The sequence below is a fragment of the Martes martes genome (genome assembly GCF_963455335.1).
Source record: "Martes martes genome assembly, chromosome: 6".
Lineage (NCBI taxonomy): Eukaryota > Metazoa > Chordata > Mammalia > Carnivora > Mustelidae > Martes > Martes martes.
The window spans coordinates 115,132,957-115,151,979 of record NC_137893.1 but is presented as its reverse complement, the minus strand read 5'-3'; the positions used below and the strand labels follow the sequence as shown (position 1 = coordinate 115,151,979).

Sequence of the window (19,023 nt, the reverse complement as noted above, 5' to 3'; positions counted from 1 at the left end):
TTGAGTAACAAGGGTTTGCTGCAATTTGCAAGCATGATATTTTCTAATAGTAGATTACAGGCTGACTTCAAAATCATCTGTTTGCACAGTCATTATGCTTTCCACATTGTCGTATGATCAAAACAACCTGTGGCCTTTAATATCCTACAGGTGATATAATTGAATGGCACAGATTTAGGAGGGAGAAACTGGAGTTTATACAGGACTTCCCTAAGTGCGCTTGACCTTTGCATAGATACTAGCTAAAAAAAGATGTGGTCACATATATTTGGTAAACCTTAGGTTAGGCAAAATTAACCCAAGTTCTTTATTGTAGTGTTATAACTTATGATGCTTTCTTTCTCGTGTAAGTCACATAAAACCCAAATTGAAATTGCTTAGGTAAACACTCCTCTCCCTCCCCCCACCCCAATACAAGAATTCTGGCCCCAGGTAAGTTTCTAGGCTGGCTAATCCAGTGGCTGACTGATACCATTAAGGACCCAGGTCCTGTCCCTCTTCTTGCTCTGCCATGCACGGCACGTGGGCCCCAACCTCAGGCTAGGTATCCTCATGATCAGAAGATAATGATGTCAAAAGAAGCATCACATCTTGGTGCTGGCCCGAGGTTAAAAAAAAAAAAAAAAAAAAAAAAAGGCTGTTTCTTCTTTTAGTCTTTTTCTTCCAGGTATTTTCCAGTTCCAGAATTTCCATGATGGTCTTTCTGTAGTTTCTGCTCTCTGCTGAGATTCCCTATCTTTTCATTCAAGTCCTTTCCTTTTTCATATTTTCCTTTATAATCTTGAACATAGTTACAATTGCTGCTTTAAAATCTGTGCCTGCTCATTCTTCCATCTGGGGATCTTGAGTCTGGTCTCCACTGATTGAGCTTTCTTTGTTGGATGAGCCATATTTTCCTGCTTATTCTAATGTCGAGCACCTTTGGATGGTATCCCGAATATTGCAAGTGTTATGCTGTAGAGACCCTGGATTTCTGTTGTTCTTCTAAAGAGTGTTGCTTTCTGTGTTTGTTTCAGCAGGCAGTGGACTGGGCTGAACTCCCAAACTGCAAACACTGTCTTCTCACTGGCAGACATGGGTGGACATCTCAGTGTAGATGTTTTACTCTTAGCTGTGCTGCTTGCTGTCTGTCCTGCACAAGCGAGCTTCAGAGATGCGTGCAGTCTACACACAGAGTTTGGGGCTCTCGTTTTGTGGCTCCTTCCCTTTTCCGGGATTTCGCTCCTCACTTTCCAGCCATGTGTTTATCAGAACTCTATCCTCTCGTCTTTCTTTCTCTTCCTCCCTCCCTCCCTCCCTCCCTCCCTCCCTTCCTTCCTTCTTTCTTTCTTTCTTTCAAGATTTTATTTATTTATTTGAGAAGGAGAGTGAGAAAGGAAGAGATCACAAGCACGGAGAGGGACAGAGAAAAAAGTAGACTCCCAGCTAAGTAGGGAGCCCAATGTTAGGCTCAATCCTGGACCCTGGGATCATGACCTGAGTGGAAGGCAGACACTTAACCAACTGAGCCACCCAGGCACCCCTGTCTTCTGGTTTTTCATGCCAGCACAACTGTGGGCTTGTATCCCAATTTTAACCACCCCACATGCACCTGACTAGGGCCTTCCCTCAGGTAAAAAGTGACAACAATTTAAAAATGAATCCAGTGCTATTCCCTTCTTTCCATTATCTGAGTGCTTTGGTCACTCTTCAATGTCTTCATAGTTGTTTTTTATGATATTGTCATGAAAATTGTGTGTAGTCCAATAGGTGCTGCTCAGCCTTTACTGGATGCAGAATTTTTTTTTTTTTAATTTAAGTATAACTGACATGCCAGTTTCAGAGGCACAACATAATGATTTGATATTTGTATATATTGCAAAATGATCATCACAATAAGTCTACTTAACATCTGTCACCACATGTAGTTACAATTTTCTTTTTCTTGTGATGAGGATATTTAAGATTTACTCTCTTAACAACTTTCAAATAGACAGAATGGCATGAACCATACCTAGCATGCTGTATAGTGCAATCCTAGGACTTACTTATGTTATAACTGGAAGTTCATACTTTTTGAGCCCCCTCACCCATTTCGCTCACCTCCCACCCATTGCCTCTGGCTCCCAGCAGCCTTTTCTCTGTATCTGTGGCCTTCATTGGGTTTCTTTGTTTTTGTCTGTTTAGATTTCACATAGGAGTGAGGTCATATGGGATTGTCTTTCTCTGTCTGACTTATTTTGCTTAGTATACTGCCCTCAAGGTCCATCCAAGCCGTTGCAAGATTTCTTTTATTTTTATGGCTGAATGAAATTCCATTATGTGTATACACATACGCACACCACAATTACTTGATCCATTTATCCACTGGTGGACCCTAAGCTTATTTCCGTATCTTGGCTCTTGTGAATAATGCTGCAGTGAACATGGGGGTGCAGATCTCTTTTTGAATTATTGTTTTAATTTTCTTTGAGTAAATGCCCAGAAGTGTTTGACCATATGGTATTTCTGTTTTTAATTTTTTGAGGAATCTTCATACTGTTTTCCATGGCGGCTGCACTAATTTACATTCCCAACAAGAGTGCACAAGGGTTCCCTTTTTCTTACATTCTTGCCAACATCTGTTGTTTCTTGATTTCTGATAATAGCCATTCTAACAGGTGTGAGATGATATTTCATGGATGTTTTGAGTTGTATTTCTCCAATTTTCAGTGATGTTGAACACCTTCTCATGTACCTGTTGGCATCTGTATGTCTTCTTTGGAAATATATCTATTCAGACCTTCTTCCCATTTTTTAATCAGATTTTTTTTTTTTGCTATTGAGTTGTATGAGTTTTTTTTTTATATATATTCTGGATACTCACTTTCTCAGACATATGATTTGCAAATATTTTTCCTATCCCATTGGTTGTCTTTTCATTTTGTTGATGGTTTCCTTTGCTGTATGGAAACTTTTTCGTTTGCTGTGGTCCCCATTATTTATTTTTTTCTTTCGTTGCATCTGCTTTTGGTGTCAAATCCAAAAACTCATCACCAAGACCAATGTCAAGGAACTTACTGCCTATGTTTTCTTTTAATTTTATGGTTTCAGGGGCTTTTGTTCAAGTCTTTAATCCATTCTGAGTTCATTTTTATGTGTGGTGTAAGATAATGATCCATTTTCATTCCTTTGCACATGACAGTCCATTTTTCCCAGCACCATTTGTTGGAGGTGTTACAGGATTTTCTTTTCTCCCTCAGTGCCTGCAGTTCTTGGTCATGCTGCTTCGAAGAATGAGGAGGTAGACCAGACAGAGGTGCGGGCAGCGAAGCAAGGTGTATTGAGTGATAGCAAAGTGATAGTACAAAGCTCCTGAAGAGGGTTGCCACTGGAGATTCTAAGTCTAGAGGTTTTTATGGGCTTGTTAGCAGGCTGTTTTCATCTGATGACCCCTCCCTGTGCCTGTTATCCAATCAGGTTTATGTCACCAATCTATCACAAGGGAAGGGGTGGAGAGCTCCTTCCAGGGCGCTGTAAAATCCTTCCAAGGGTGGTCTTCTCTTAGGGTGCCCTCCCCACCACTGTCCATGCCTGTCTGCCTTCCAATTATCCTTCATCAGAGGCACTGTCCTTCACTCATTGTATGTTTTTGGCTTCCTTGTCATAAATTAACTATGTATGTGTGGGTTTATTTCTGGGTTCTATGTTCTGTTCCATTGATCTAAGTGTCTATTTTTATGCCAAGTCCATACTGTTTGATTACTGCAGCTTGTAGTATAGTTTGAATCAGGGGTTTTGTTCTTCTTTCACAAGATTACTTTGGTTATTTGGGGCTTTTTATGGTTCCATATAAATTTTAGGATTGTTTGTTCCATTTCTATGAAAAATGCCATTGGAATTTTGATGAAGATTGCATTGACTCTGTAGATTGCTTTGGCTAGATGGACATTTTAACAATATTAATTCTTCCAATCTATGAGTACAGAATTTCTTTTCATTTATTTGTGTCTTCTTCAATTTCTTTCATTAATGTCTTACAGTTTTCAGTCTTTCACCTTTCAAGGAGGTTTTTCACTTCTTTGGTTAAATTTATTCTTACAGGGGCGCCTGGGTGGCTCAGTGGGTTAAGCCGCTGCCTTCGGCTCAGGTCATGATCTCGGGGTCCTGGGATCGAGTCCCACATCGGGCTCTCTGCTCAGCAGGGAGCCTGCTTCCCTCTCTCTCTCTCTGCCTGCCTCTCTGTCTATTGTGATCTCTCTCTGTCAAATAAATAAATAAAATCTTTAAAAAAAAAAAAAAAATTTATTCTTAGATATTTCATTCTTTTTGATGAAATTGTAAATGGGATTGTTTTTGTAATTTCTCTTGTTAAATGGGTTATCATTAATGAAGTGCAATGGATTTTTATATATTGATTTTGGATCCTGAAAGTTTACTGAATTCATTGATTAGATCTAACAGTTTCTTGGTGGATTCTTTAATATTTTCATTTTTTTTCTCTTTTTAAAGATTTTATTGATTTGAGAGAGAGAGCATGAGCAGGACGGCGGGGAGGGGGCAGAGGGAGAGGGAGAACAGACTCTCTGCTGAGTAGGGATCCAAGGAGAAGAGGACAAGGATGTGAGCTCCATCCCAGGACCCTGGGATCATGACCTGAGCTGAAGGCAGATGCTTAACAGACTAAGCCACCTAGGCACCCCTCCTCCTCCCCCTCCCCCTTCCTTCTCCTCCTCCTCCTCTTCTTCTTCAAGAGTTTTATTTTTAAATAATGTCTACACCCAATGTGGGGCTTGAACTCAACAACTCTTGAGATCAAGAGTAGCATGCTCTACTGACTGAGACAGCCAGGGGCCCCTTAAGGATTTTCCATTGTAATATCATGTCATCCTGTATGAAGACTTTTTGTTAGTCTCTCTTTAAAAACCAAAGAGGCCTTTCTCAGAATTCCTCAGCAGGTTTCTTTTATCTCACTGGCCAGAATTACATTCATCTGCTCTTTCTTAATTCCCCTTGGGGGCGCCTGGGTGGCTCAGTCTGTTAAGTGTCCGGATTCTTGGTGTCAGCTCAGGTCATGATCTCAGGGTTGTGAGATCAAGCCCCACATGGGATTCCATTCTCAGCACGGAGTCTGCATAAGATTCTCTCTCCTTCTGTCCCCCTGCCCCCGCTCTCTCTCACTTATCACTGTCTCTCTCTCTCAAATAAAGAAATAAATATTTAAAAAATTTTTTAAAAATCCCCCTTGTTCTGGGACTTGCTTGCCCTGAAGGGACATTGTTGCCCTAAAGAGGGTAAACAGAATTAGAGTTTGATTAGCTAGGAAGTTGAGAACCTCTGTTAAGCCAGAAACCAAAGGAACTTGCCTCCTAGGATTTTTCAGAGCCTTTAATATGAAGGTTTGCATTGTGGATCTCCAAGTTCTTTTTTTGTTTGTTTGTTTTTTAAGGTTTCTGTTGGTTTGTTTAAGATTCATTTATTTGTCAGAGAGAGAGCACATGTGCACAAGCAGGGGGACTGGCAGACAGAGGGAGAGGGAGAAACAGGTCCCCCACTGAGCAAGGAACCCCATGTGGGACTTGATCCCAGGACTCTGGGATCATGACTCGAGCTGAAGGCAGACACTTAACTGACTGAGCCACCCAGGCATCCTGATCTCCAAATTCTTATCCCAATCTCACCTGCAGTATTTCTTAATTTTTATTTATTTATTTATTTATTTTAGAGATTTTATTTATTTATTTGTCAGAGAGAGCTAGAGAGACCACAAGCAGGGGGAGCAGGCAGAACAGGCAGAGGGAGAAGCGGGCTCCCCACTGATCAAGGAACCTGATGCGGGGCTCAATCCCAGGACCCTGGGATCATAACCTGAGCCAAAGGCAGATGCTTAACTGAGTGAGCCACCCAGGTGTCCCTCACCTGCAGTATTTCTTTCTTTCTTTCTTTCTTTTTTTTAATAAAGATTTTATTTATTTATTTGACAGACAGAGATCACAAGTAGGCAGAGAGGCAGGCAGAGTGTGTGGAGGGGAAGCAGGCTCCCTGCTGAGCAGAGAGCCCGATGCGGGGCTCGATCCCAGGACCCCGGGACCATGACCCGAGCTGAAGGCAGAGGCTTTAACCCACTGAGTCACCCAGGCGCCCCACCTGCAGTATTTCTTAAACTTGATTATTTGATTAAGAAATCCTCTATCCATCGAGCATGTGTCAGAACTGGGTTCTGCAGGGTACAGGACACTGGTCTCAACTGGAAACAACTTTCCTGCACTACCTTTTGGCTACAACCCTCATGTGTGCTTCACCCAGCACTGAGACGTTTGTTTGTTTGTTTATTCATCTGAGAGAGAGAGAGAGAGAGCATGAGCATGGGGATGAGCAGAGGAGGAGGGAGAGAGAATCTCAAGCAGATTCTGCACCGTGGAGCTGGAGGCTGACGTGGGGCTTGATCTCATGACCTGGAGATCATGACCTGAGCCAAAACCAAGAGTCAGACGCTTAACCAACTGAACCACTCTGGCACCCCCAGGCACTAGGTTTTATCAGTGTTTTCAATTCGACAACTGTTTTTGAACTATGGCAATGGTTTGGACCAAAACTTGAAGTCTGAACCAATTGCTGAAATAAACACCAATAGTGGCCAAGTACGTGTTGTCTCAATTTTTGATGAACTGTTCCTGGAAGGTGGGTTTCTCCAGGAAAATCCGAGGAAAATGAGTTTTTTTCCTTGTAACAGCTAAATTTAGGGCCCAGAACTTTGCTCTGATAATTATTGAAACTAAACTAAACTAGGGGAACCTGGGTTGCTCAGTGGGTTAAGCCTCTGCCTTCGCCTCAGGTCATGATCTCAGAGTCCTGGGATGGAGTCCCACATCTCGTTCTCTGCTCAGCAGGGAGCCTGATTCCCCCTCTCCTTCTGCCTGCCTCTCTGCCTACTTGTGATCTCTCTCTCTCTGTTAAATAAATAAATAAATAAATAAATAAATAAATAAAATCTTAAAAAAAAAAAAACGAGGAAGTGGTGACTTTCCTGGGTTTACTGCTTTGCAGGTTATCTAGACCCTGGTGCTGGGGAATGCCGCCTCCCTCTAAAAACCACTGATTGTCCTAAAAACAGTTTAAAATATGTTTTTAAAAAACTATTGAAAAGATGATGTAAAAAGACTGGTAAGGGCCATTTGAAAGTAGAAAGATCCCTGCCATCCCACCACACATGGGTTTCACTGTTACAGTCCCTTTCCACTTGCTACATTTTTATGTACTGCTTTTCCTTGATTCTAAAACACCATCAATTTTAAGATGCAGCATCAATTTACTAAAAGCTTTTTAGGAAGAAAAAGAAACCACCACAAGAACCTATTAAGAATGCCCATTGATTATAAGATACATTCTGAGATCAGAAACTTTAAACTGTAGGGGGTAAAACTCATGCCTTAGAATTGAGGAATATAGCAGGAAAAAAATATTGATCTATTTTACTTTGCTATGTATCAGCAAGTGTTTTATTTTACTTCTCTCTCTCTTCTGTTTTTTTTTTTTTTGAAGTAAGCTTTATGCTCAACAGGGGTCTCGAACTCATGACTCCGTGATCAAGAGTGAGATGTTCTGCGGAGCCAGCCAAATGCCCCCTAAACTTTCCTTTTCCTTTTTCTTCTCCTAACAAGTGTTTTAAATTATTTGATTTTTGAATTGGAAACATTCTCACATGGTTCAGCGTTCAGAAGGTACAAACGAATTGTCAGTGGCCTGTCCTCCACTGCTCACCTCTGCCGCTCCCTCGCAGGCCCCCAGTGTTACAAGCCTCCTGTGTGTCATTCAGAGAGATGTTAGCGAGTGAAACCTTATATTCCCTGCCCCCTTTATAACACAGATGGTAGCTTATTATACTCTCTTCTCTGAGCATTGCTTTTTCACTTAATAATATATCATCAAGATGGATCAACATCGAGTCCAGCCCATTTTGATTTCTTTTGTTTGCTACATCACAAGCACATCTCTATCTTTCTATATACTTGCGGTAATTATCCTCTTCGATGACTGTTTGATTTTGTGGGGTGGCTGGGCCACATTTAATAAGAACTCCCTGTTGTTGAGCATCCAGATTGTTTGCAGTGTTGCTGTGACAGGGCACACGCTATGACCGTGGACTCATTCAACAAATATTTATTTGACAACCAACAACTGCCCTCCTCCTATGTACCGAAGGGCTTTCCCCCAAGGGGCAGACAGGCAAGCCGCTGGAGCCATCCTGGAAATAAATAAGAGCCCAGAAGTGTTTCCATTCCCCCAAGGAGCCTCTGAATACAGTCTGGGCTCCCACATGCGGAGCGGAGAGAAGGGTTGTGATGCACCCACCCAGGGCGCTGGCCTGTGTAAACGAACAAGCGAGGTCACCGCTTATTCACTGGGCTTGTGAGCGTTGTTAATGCGCATGCGCCGCAGACCCAGATCCCGCCTCCGGGTGCTGACCCGGCACAGCCAGGGTCTCTGCTGCGCTGAAATTTACAAAAATTTCTAAATGCAGACAGAATTAACAGTGGTTACCGCTTCATAAGCATTCACCGTATGCCAGGAGAACACCCTGTGGGGTAAATATTATTTTCCCATTTTACAGATAAGAAAACTAAGACAGAGATGTTGAGTAATTTGCCAGCGGTGCATGGCGAGGCTGGGATTGCAGCCCCTGGATTAAACCCTGGCAGCACTTTCTGTCTTTGTTCGATGACCCCTGGCCCAATTCCTTTCCCTTCTTAAATCTCAAGGAGGGTAAGCTCAAGTGCCTTTAGTTCTCACTCACAGGATGAGCGATCTCCTTGGAGCATGACTTTTCTTCCTCTCCAGAGAATTGCCTGCCAGCAGCTTTGAGATGGGGGCTCTCCTCCTCCCCTGGGGAAGAGGGTGCAGAGCTTCATCTCATCCTGCCGCCATATAGCACAAGGAGACTCAGAGCCCGGGGCGGGCCCAGACCTAGGCACTCAGACAACTGGTCTAGGAACTGCAGGGCCCCGGCAGCGGCTCTGGGCTCAGACCTGCCCCCACCTTCCTTTGTCTTTCCTCCGCCCCTTCCCCCCACACACCCTGGTTCCATAGACAGGTCCCCATCCCCCACCTCTCTCAGTTCCCCTCTCCCTTGTTCCGCAGACAGCTCCCCTGTCCCCCAGACAATGGCGAGTCTGAATCTCATCACCCTGGCCGGCGTGCTGCTGAGAGCGCTGCCCTTCTGACCCAGCGACAGAACACATGTAATGAAACTGTCCCGCTGATGCCGTGGCTCCTGCCCCACTTCTAATAATTCAGTGTCTTCTCAGCTATTGCAAGGAAAGGCCCTCTTCACCTCAGAATCTTTCAAATGCCAAAACAAATAGCAGCTTATGGCAAAACGGGGCTGTCCATACATTCTTCTTTGTTTACAGTCAAAGGAGTAACTGAAAACAGCACAGAAGATGGTGAACACTAGGTTTCCTTCCTACCTGCAAACCCTGGTCCCCCTCCTCAGAAGTAACGAACCATCAGTAATTTTATTTCTAGAATTTTACAAGCACACATATACAGAATCTTCCACCCCTAACATAAATGAGAGCACACTGTTTGGATCCTTGGGTTTTTTATTTTCATTTTTCCTACTTACAAATGTATCTTGGAGAACTTTCCATATGAGTACATCTGGATCTCCCTCATTCTTCACTATGGCTAAGGAGAATTACATTTATGACCATGCCATAATTCATTTACCTAGATTTCCACTGATAGGCATTTAGGTTACTTCTAGATTTTTGCTATTACAATTGTTGTATTGAGCAAACCTATGCATAGATTTCTGGGGACTCCTGTATAAGTATGTCTGTAGGATAAATTTCTACAAGTATTTATTTTAAAACAGGCGGTGCCAAACTGCCCACCAGACTGTAGTTTTCCAATGGAGACAGAACTAATAGCTTAGGCTTGATGGTTAAACCATTTAAAATAACCCAGGCTCTATTTTATATGGGAGAGCATTTTCATGACTTGAAGCCACAAAAACACAAATCGTAAGGGAAAAAGAATGGTACATTTTTAACTTCTATACCATAGAGACATCATAAAAAAAGTTAAAAGACAAGCCACAAACAGGGAGGGGATATTTGTTATGCATTTAATATTAGCTTTAATATTAATAAGCTAATACTAATATTAGCTTAATATTAATTAAATATTAATATTTGATATTATTAAATGCTATGCTATAGCATTAATATTAAATACTATGCATTTAATATTATTTAACATCTACACATTTTGACAAAAGACAAACCTGCTCCCACCCTAGAGAGAAAAGGTTAAGAACAAGCAATTGAGAGAAGAGGAAACTGGATTGACCAGCGGATGGAAGAAATGATGCCCAGCCTCACGAATAACCAAGAAAATATCCATTGAACAACAAGATAGCATTTCAAGTCACTCAGATTGGTAACATTTTTCGTTCTGGTAATACCAAGAGAAGGAAAGCCATGAGACCTCTTACAAACTCTCAGTGGGAGCACAACTTGGCATGACCACTGTAGATAGCAGTAGTCAAATTGAAGGAATGCCCTTTGTATTAACTATATTTTCTTATTTTGGAATATTTTGGAATATTCTGGAAGCTCTGGGATGTGTGGCTTCCCTGACTGGGGAGGGACTGACCTCCTATCCCACCCCTCACCCTAGGGCTAGCCAATTCTTGGAGAGAACAAAGAGCTGGGAGCACACAAGCCATCTAGAGCCCAGACTGTGACCCACTTCCTCTATCGGGCTTCCATACTCTGGGAAGTGACATTCCTCTGCCCTCGTCACCCAGAGCAAGCTACCAGACAGTTAGAGACCACACCTAGAGTTCATAGCCATGGCATGGCATGTCTCCTGGTCTCTGGAAATGTAAGTGCAGATGTTCCTCCTTAACCAGTGGCTCACTTTCTGTGATTTCAGTTACCAGTGGCCAAACATGGACCAGAAGCAGATGATCCTCCTTCTGACGTCATGCCTGAAAGTCAGTAGTAACCCCATGCCACGTCCCACGCTTGCGACGTTCACCTCACGTCATCTCATCACAGGGGCATCTTGTCATCTCACATCAGCACGAGAAGGGTGAGCATGATTCAGTACGATATTTTGAGAGAGAGAGAGACCCCATTCTCACAACTTTTATTATAGGATTTTGTTATAATTGTGTTATTATTCATAATCTCTTACTTACTGTGCCTAATTTATAAGTTAGACTTTATCATAGATATGTATGTATAGGAATATATAAGGTTCAGTACTACCCGTGGTTTCGGGGATCCCCTGGGGGTCTTGGAGAATGTTCCCAGATGAAGGTGGGACCACTGTAATAGAAACCTTCTTTCAATGGAGTTAGCCTCTCCCATCATCACTCAGTCCCTTTGGAACATTCAGGTTTTGTGGGTACAATTAATACACCCACACCATGACCTGAAAAATTCCCATGCCCTACAAAGGGAGTGTTCACTGCAACATTGTTGGTTATAGTGAAATATTAGAAACAACTAGAAGGTCCATCAGTAGAATGATAAATATGTTGTCCCACAATCCCATAATAGGTTACTCAAGCAGCAAAACGGAAAAGACGAGAGCCTTGTGTATCATAACACTGGACGATAATGGCAAATCGCAGAATAAATCAATGTTTGCTTATGTGAAATTTAGAAATATGTTTAAAACAATATTATACATTTTTAATAAATCCTATTCATGTAATAAAGGTGTAAAAACATGGAGGAGAGAGATTCTGTCCAATCTGGGAACCTGGTTTCCCGTGGGAAGGAGAGAGGGAGGTAAGATTAGGAAAGGGTTCAAAGGAGGTTCACCTCCACCCTTCAGTGTTTCACTCTTTTAAGCCCAAACAAATATTTGACTGAGATGTGGTAAAATGTTAAGGTTGTTCAATATGTCTGGTAGGTACTTGGATGTTTGCTGTCCTATTTTGGGTACTTTACTTTATGTGGGAGCTATTTCATAATGAGAAGATATGATTTAGGCTGCATGAATTATCTCAAGGTCATATAAAGAACAACATGACAGGATACCTGCAAGCTCTGTCCCCACTTCCATTGGGTCAGATTTTCTCCTCTCTCTCTAAGCCTCATTTTTAAAAAAATTGCTGACTTTTTAGAAAAAGGTGTAAACACTTGCACCACATGGAGAATACACCAATAGTCGATCAAGTATTCTTTTGCTATTCTCAGGGTGGTAGCCAGCGTCCAAATCAACCCTTGACAATTCCTACCTTCTGGTATTCACATCCCTCCTACATTTTACCAGGGTTGACCCATGTGGCCAATGGAATATGGCAGAAGGGACGGTATCACCTTTGAGATGAGGTTATAAAAAGATTATAATTTCCATATGGGGTTCATGCTATTTCTTGTTCTTCTCTCTCTCTTTCTCTCTTTATCTCTCTTCCACTCTCCCTCACTTCCTTGCATCTCACTCCAGGGAAAGCACACCATCCTCTTGTGAACAGCCCCTTGGAGAGGTCCATGTGATGAGGCATCAGAGCTTTCTAACTCAGAGAAGAACTGATGCCCACCAACAGCCATGGGAGTGTTGAACCACTCAGGTAAGCCATTTCTGGCTTCCTAATGCTCAGAAACTATGTACGATCATAAATGTTACTGTAAGGTATTAAGCTGTGAGGTAATCTGTGACACAGCAATAGATAACTCATACACTCCATTGTGTCTGCCATGTTTCCCCCAATGGGTACAAGATGACTGTTATAGCTCCAAAGATCGAGTTCTCACAGGGCAGCATCTCAGGCAGGAAAAATGGCGGATGGAGCAAAAGGGGCTTTCCCTATGTACCTTTCTCCTTTTACCAAAGAGGAAAGTCTTCCTTAGAAGCCACCAGCAGATTTCCCCTTGCTTTTCACCGACCGCCATTGGATCTTATGATTGTTTCTAGATCAAGGTGCGGGGGTGGGTGCCTGGAAAATCAAGGATCAGGTCTTTCAGCTGCTTTATAGGGGCGTGGGCAAAGAACAAGTGGACGGGGAATGGCTACCGTGGAGCTACCAGCCCTTCCCACAGTTTCACTTTGTCTCGTTATTTCCACCTGGCATTCTTCACTTTTTCGTTCATACTCTGTATTCACCGTGAACTGGAAAGTTAAGTCTGAATTAGATTCAGGTTAAACCTTATTGGTAAGGTTATTGATGGGCGATGCTGTGACCTTCATTCTCACTCACCTCAAGAAACAACCCGTTTCTTCACTAAATAAACATGTCACAGGATTTGAGCAGAGGGTGGTGTGCCGTCATTGAACACTAACCCAGAACCCGGATGCTGCCTTTCTCTCCGAGAGCTGTGCCCTGGCAGGCTTCACGTATTTCATACTTATGGGAACTCCGGGTTCTTCCGTAAATTCGTTCCAGGTTGCCTTGTTGGGATCATGCATGGTGAGCAGTGTCTGTTTCTTGCCTGGGACTGCCTCAGGGACTGATGAGTCACATGGGCCGTGCCAACTGAGTTCAAAACCCCTGATGGGATTATGAGCCGACTTGAAAAATCAAATGCAGAACTTCTGGCATGTGATCCTTTCTTGATGTCCTCCACTTGAAGTTCTTAGGGCTTTCGGTGTAAAGTCAGAAACAAGGGGAGATGAGAAAAACCTTTCCAGGTGTTTGACTCCGAGGCCAGGACAGGAGAGACCTGCGGCCCACGGGCCCTCATCAAGATGGGCTCCACAGGGACTGTGGCCTAATCCGACAGCCAGGCCTGGGAAGCAGAGAGTGGGGCACCAGAGGCCGCATCAGGACAAGGCACCGTCCTTGAAAGGATAGTGGGCCCCAGCCTTCTCGAGCTCAGGCAGCCTGTGTAGAGCAAGGTGGTCTCGCTTCCTATTTTACTGGGATAGCGAGGTGAACCTCAAAAAAGAATACTTGTCCAAGGTTGTCTTTCTTCAGCCTAGCCCCATGCCAACCCCCTCCGACTTCTCACCCTTCTCTGCAGCCTCAAGGACAGGGGTCTCTGCTCCCCTCTCTGGAGCCTTCCCTCCTCCTCCCTCCAGCACCAGCATCTTCTTATCTCCTCAGACACTTTTCCAAGTTAACTCATCCTCTACCCAGTTTCCCCAGCTCTGCCCCCATTTCCTTAAGTCAGCCAAAGGCTGCCTACCCCTCCAGACCCCCAGGCTGAACACGAGGCAACAGCAGTGACTCACCCTCACCCAGCCAGTCCCCTGGTCATGAGAGGCTCTGCAGCCGTTGTTTCTTTAGCTTGTCTCCCTCCTGCTGCTGCGCTAGCCTGGCCGTCCCCATCTCTAGGAGGCTATGGTGCTATTCTCCTTCCTCACCCTCCAATCCAGGTCTCTTTGCCCCGTCTGAGCTCCCTGACAGCTCCTCCTTCGTGTCACAAGTAGATCACGCCTTCCTCTTCCGACCCCACCTTCCCATCCCACCTCATCTCCCACGTCCATCTGTTCCAGAAGCCTTGACTCTTCTTACCCTTTAATAATAACAGATGTACCACATGCCCGGCAATTTATAGCTGTATCTTTCTAGCTTCTAGCTTCTTCACATCCTCCAAACCATGGTACTCACCCTCGTTATCTTCACTTCCCTGGCAGGAGTCTCAGCCCTGCACAAGTCAGTCCTTAATTATAGACTGCCTCGTGTGTTTCTCTGGTTATTTCACATTGGCTGGTCTTATTCCCAAGAAGCGGTAAGCCTCATACCTCTCTCTGCACACATGCGCACGTGAGCGCGCCCACGGACACACGCGTTTTCCCTGTTACACACTCGTTTGGTCAAAAGGTCTCTTCCCAGATGGAGGAAGAGATTCTGTATCTGGGACTATCCATCCAAGAGAGAAAAGTCCCTTCTTACTAAATCCTGATCATTGCCCGCATCATAGATTCCAGGCTGGACCAGGGAGGCGAAGCGTGGACGGGAGTTCCATGCGTTGAGGGGAGCATTGACATCACATCGTAACAGAGTGGGGAGCTGGACCGAGCATTGAGTAGGGGACTTGGTGTCCCATTCTAATTCTGTTTCTGCCACTGCATGATCTTGTGAGGGAGGAGAGAGATGTGATCTTGCCAGCTTTGCGATATCCGAGGCAGAGAAATTTGTGGACTGAGGCAGGGCCCTCCTCTCCAGGGCCACTGTGTATAGCTCCAGAGGGGGCATGACCTGTAGCCAAACTTGGTCCCCAAGCACCAGCCCCTTGGCCCTCAGGGCTCCAAAATACCTCTGCCCCCGAGGTCCCCATATCTGGCCTCCCAAGCTGTGCATTCTTAGGGTAAATATTGTCATCTGAAATTTATCATTAGAAGAGTGTGTTGTGCAAAGCTCCAGAGAGTTAGAATGATCTAGAGTTCAGTCCGATTTTTTCTTGTATACCTAGGAGATGACATGACAGTCTGGGACTTGGTGAGAGGGTGCTATAGGAGAGTGGGTCAACGTAGGGCTGGGGAGAAAGGGTGGAGAGATGGAGAGGCGGTGATGGGTGCGGCCCTGAAGCCTGACTTCTTTCCCTTTGCCATTTTGCCCATGGTCATGTCCTAATATGTGAACAAACACACAAGTTCTTTCGCAAGAACAAATAAAAACAATTGTGTAACATACCACGCACGCCCCACAGGGCTGGAAAAGGAGCCCAGGGAGGGGTGATGCTGGCAGGACTATGGGTGGTGTGAGGGTGTCCCCCTCAAAAACCATGACCGACCTGTTGACTCTGGCCCCTGTAGGGGTGGGGACACCTTCCCCTGGAGGGAGGCCAGCATAAAATTCCTTGGCTGTCGCAGTGTGTCAGAGAGAGAGAGGAAGCCTCTGATAACCATCAGCGGAGGTTTTGCAACTCAGTGTGTGAAGCCTCCTGGGCTGAGCAGTGCCTGTCTCCCTGGGACGGTCCCCGTGGCAGCTGCCAATGCTGTCTGTTGTCCGCAGCGCAGGCTAGGGGCTGAGATGACTCTAGCCACGCGATGAAGCCAGGGGGGTGCCTGCACGCCCAGGACACTGCTCGCACATTCGAGGTGCCTTCTGCACCTCGACCGGGGCCTGAAGCCTTTCACCAGCCTTTGGGACTGCCTCCTGGAGGAGCTCGACAGGCCCAGGCAGTGGCTGCCGGCGCCATCCGTGGGTGTCCCAGCCAACCCAGGAGAGACGGCCCCTTTCCAGGTTCTGAGCTGGCACGGAAGCTTGGTTGGAGTTCCAGCAGGAGAGCAGCATCCGGAGAGGCGAGCACCAAGGGGTCGAGGAGATGGAAGAACAGGTGTTCAAGGGGGACCCAGACACCCCTCATTCCATCTCCTTCTCTGGTAGTGGATTTCTCTCCTTCTACCAGGCTGGGGCTGTGGATGCCCTCCGAGACTTGGCCCCCCGGATGCTGGAAACCACCCATCGCTTTGCTGGGACTTCGGCAGGTGCAGTGATTGCTGCTCTGGTCATCTGCGGAATTGAAATGGGTAAGGCCTTTGTTCTGGGTGCCCTGGGGGAGTCTCTGGCGAGAGTCCCCGAAGTGGAGAATGAAGATCACTTGGGGGCACTTTGTGGACAGAGCCAGGCCTTCTGGTGGTGGGGAAGGAAGAGGAGGGTTGAGTGGGCCGGCAGGCAGGCAGCTGGGACATTTGAGGTTGGGGTCAGCCAGATCCCGGTCTCTGACCCACTGGGTGAGTGTGGACCCACCCCTCCCACTCCCCCTCCCTCAACAGTCTTCTGCGATGCCCTGTGTGCCAGGGCCTGGGAGAGGGAAAGACAGCAGCCCCCTCCAGCATCCTGGTCTTGGAAGTCACGCCATGACACAGTCAGATATCAGGGTGAAGTGTCATTCCTGTTTGGTCTCTTTTAAAGTGCACATCTCCTTGGGTGGGGCAATGCTTCACATCTTTACCACTTTGGCAGGGTAGGTTTGTGAGCTCACCTTCTAGGTGGCTGGCAAGCTAGAGGCCTCGTGGTTATGGGGATGAACCAGATGGGGAGAAACTGGGAAGGAATCCCAAAGATCTCACTTCACCTTCTTTCCTGCTGGTCCAGGGCCCGAGAGAGAAGGATGGGGTCCCACCTCTGACCCAAAGGGCAGAAGCGCCCCCCTGGGCAGGGAAACTGGACAGGTGCCAGGCAGTCCCACATGACAGGTCTGGGCCAGCGTCCTCACGGGCTGCCTCGAGTGTATTTATTCATTCACTGTGCTACTGTACAGAGCCCGTGCCCCTCTGAAGCAGACATTCTAGAGCGATGAGGCAGAAAGTAAACATTCAGGCAGGTAACTTGATGATGTCACCTCAGGACACCATGAGATCTATGGATAAAATGGTAGCAGGAAAGGGACAGAGAATAAAGTGGGGGCTATTTTAGAAAGAGTGATCAGGGAAGACTTTTTGGAGGAGGCGGCATTTGAACAGAGACCCAAGTGATGTGAAGATGAGAGAAAGAACTTTCCAGGCAGGGGAGTAGCTGGGGAGCCAGGGAGTGGGGGCAAGGAGAAGGGAGTGGGGGCCAAGGCTGGAGAGGCAGGCAAGGGTCAGACAGCGCATGAGCAATGCTTGGAGCAGGAGCAGAGGAGCATAGACAGGCTGTAAGGGGGTGAGTGGGAAGGCGGTAAAGAGTGTGTGCTCCAGGTGGATTGGATCCCAGCTCTGCCGTTCCACCATGTGGACCTGGGGCAAATTGCGGGATGCTCTATGCCTCTGTTTCTGCACCTATGAAGCGGAGATTTTACTTGTATCTAATTCCCAGTGTTGTTAAGGGGTTAACTGAGCTAGAGTGACTGGTTTATCACAGTGCCTAGCACATGGCAACTGCTTGGTGTGTGCCAACTACCTGGTTGGGGGTTTTAAGGAACCTCGACTGCTGGGCAGAGGGAGTTGGAGGGGGAAGGGCGGCTGCCAGGAGACAAGCGGGAGACTATGGCATGTGGGTCTAGCGAGGGATGAGCACGGTAGGCAGCCGGGTCTTGAGGGGCAGTGAGAAGCTGGTGGGTTCAGGATGTATGTTGGAGGTTAGACCCAGTGAGACTTGCCAAAGGGCCAGCGGCAATGCAGGAGGAAGGGGTGCCGGCTGGCTGCCTTTCTGCCTAGGGACCTCTGTGCTGGGTGAGAAGTCTTCTTCATTTTAAAGAATAATAGTGGTGCCCATTCACCGAGTACCTTATGGGCAAGATAATTTTTTCCTTCAAATATCGCACGTTATAAATTCTTCAAATATCGCAAGTTATAAATTCTTTCTCACTGTAAAACATTCAAATCATGCAAAACTATATAGGGTTTTTTTCTTTTTAAAGCCTCTGCTCACCCTCCTTGTCCCCAGTTCCTCTCTCCCTCCTGTGGCGCGTTCTAAGGGCTCTGCTTAGATCCTTCTAGATCTTTTTTTTTCATTTAAAAACATTTTTTAAAAAAAATCCAGTATAGTTAACATAGAGTGTTGTATCATTTCAGGTGTACAACTTAGCGATTCACCAATTCTATTCATTACTTGGTGCTTATCGTCCTAAGTGTGCTCTTAATCCCCTTAACCTATTTCACGATGCCCCCCCCACACCTCTGGCAACCCTCTGTTCTCTGTGGTTAAGAGTCAGTTTGGGGGTTTGCCTCCGTTTTTCTTTATTCATTTGTTTTGTTTCTTAACATCCACATAGGAGTGAAATCACGGTATTTGTCTTTCTCTGCCTGACTTATTTCACTTAACATTATACCCTCAAGGTCTATTCACGTCATTGCAAATGGCAAGATTTCATTCTTTTTTCTGGCTGAGTAATTATCCATTCATCTATCAGTGGACACTTGGGCTGTTATTATAAATAATGTTGCAATAAACATAGAGGTGCATGTATTCTTTTAAATTAGTGTTTTTGTATTCTTTGGGTAAATACCCAGTAGTGGAATTGCTGAATCAGATGGTAGCTCTATTTTTAAATTTTTGAGGAATCTCCATACCGTTTTCCATGGCGGCTGCACCAGTTTGCATCCCCACCAACAGCGCACAAGTATTCCCTTTTCCCCACATACTCACCAACACTTGTTGTTTCTTGTATTTTTCATTTTAGGCCTTCTGACAGGTGGGAGGTGCTGTCTCCTTGTGGTTTTGATTTGCATTTC

The 19,023-nt window shown here is 45.4% G+C and overlaps 1 protein-coding gene across 3 annotated transcripts in view; it reads left to right on the top strand.

Moving 5' to 3' along the window:
- Positions 1 to 15,731: 15,731 nt before the first annotated feature.
- PNPLA1 (patatin like domain 1, omega-hydroxyceramide transacylase) overlaps positions 15,732 to 19,023 on the top strand; it is a 44,338-nt gene continuing 41,046 nt past the window's right edge. For 2 of the 3 annotated variants that reach the window (XM_080806532.1, XM_080806531.1), the window contains exon 1: positions 16,071 to 16,395. In XM_080806532.1, coding sequence (XP_080662658.1) covers positions 16,191 to 16,395 — 205 coding nt within the window. In that variant the 5' untranslated portion in view covers positions 16,071 to 16,190. Of the gene's footprint in view, positions 16,396 to 19,023 lie in introns of all 3 variants that reach the window. The other variant, XM_080806530.1, reaches the window with a different exon arrangement.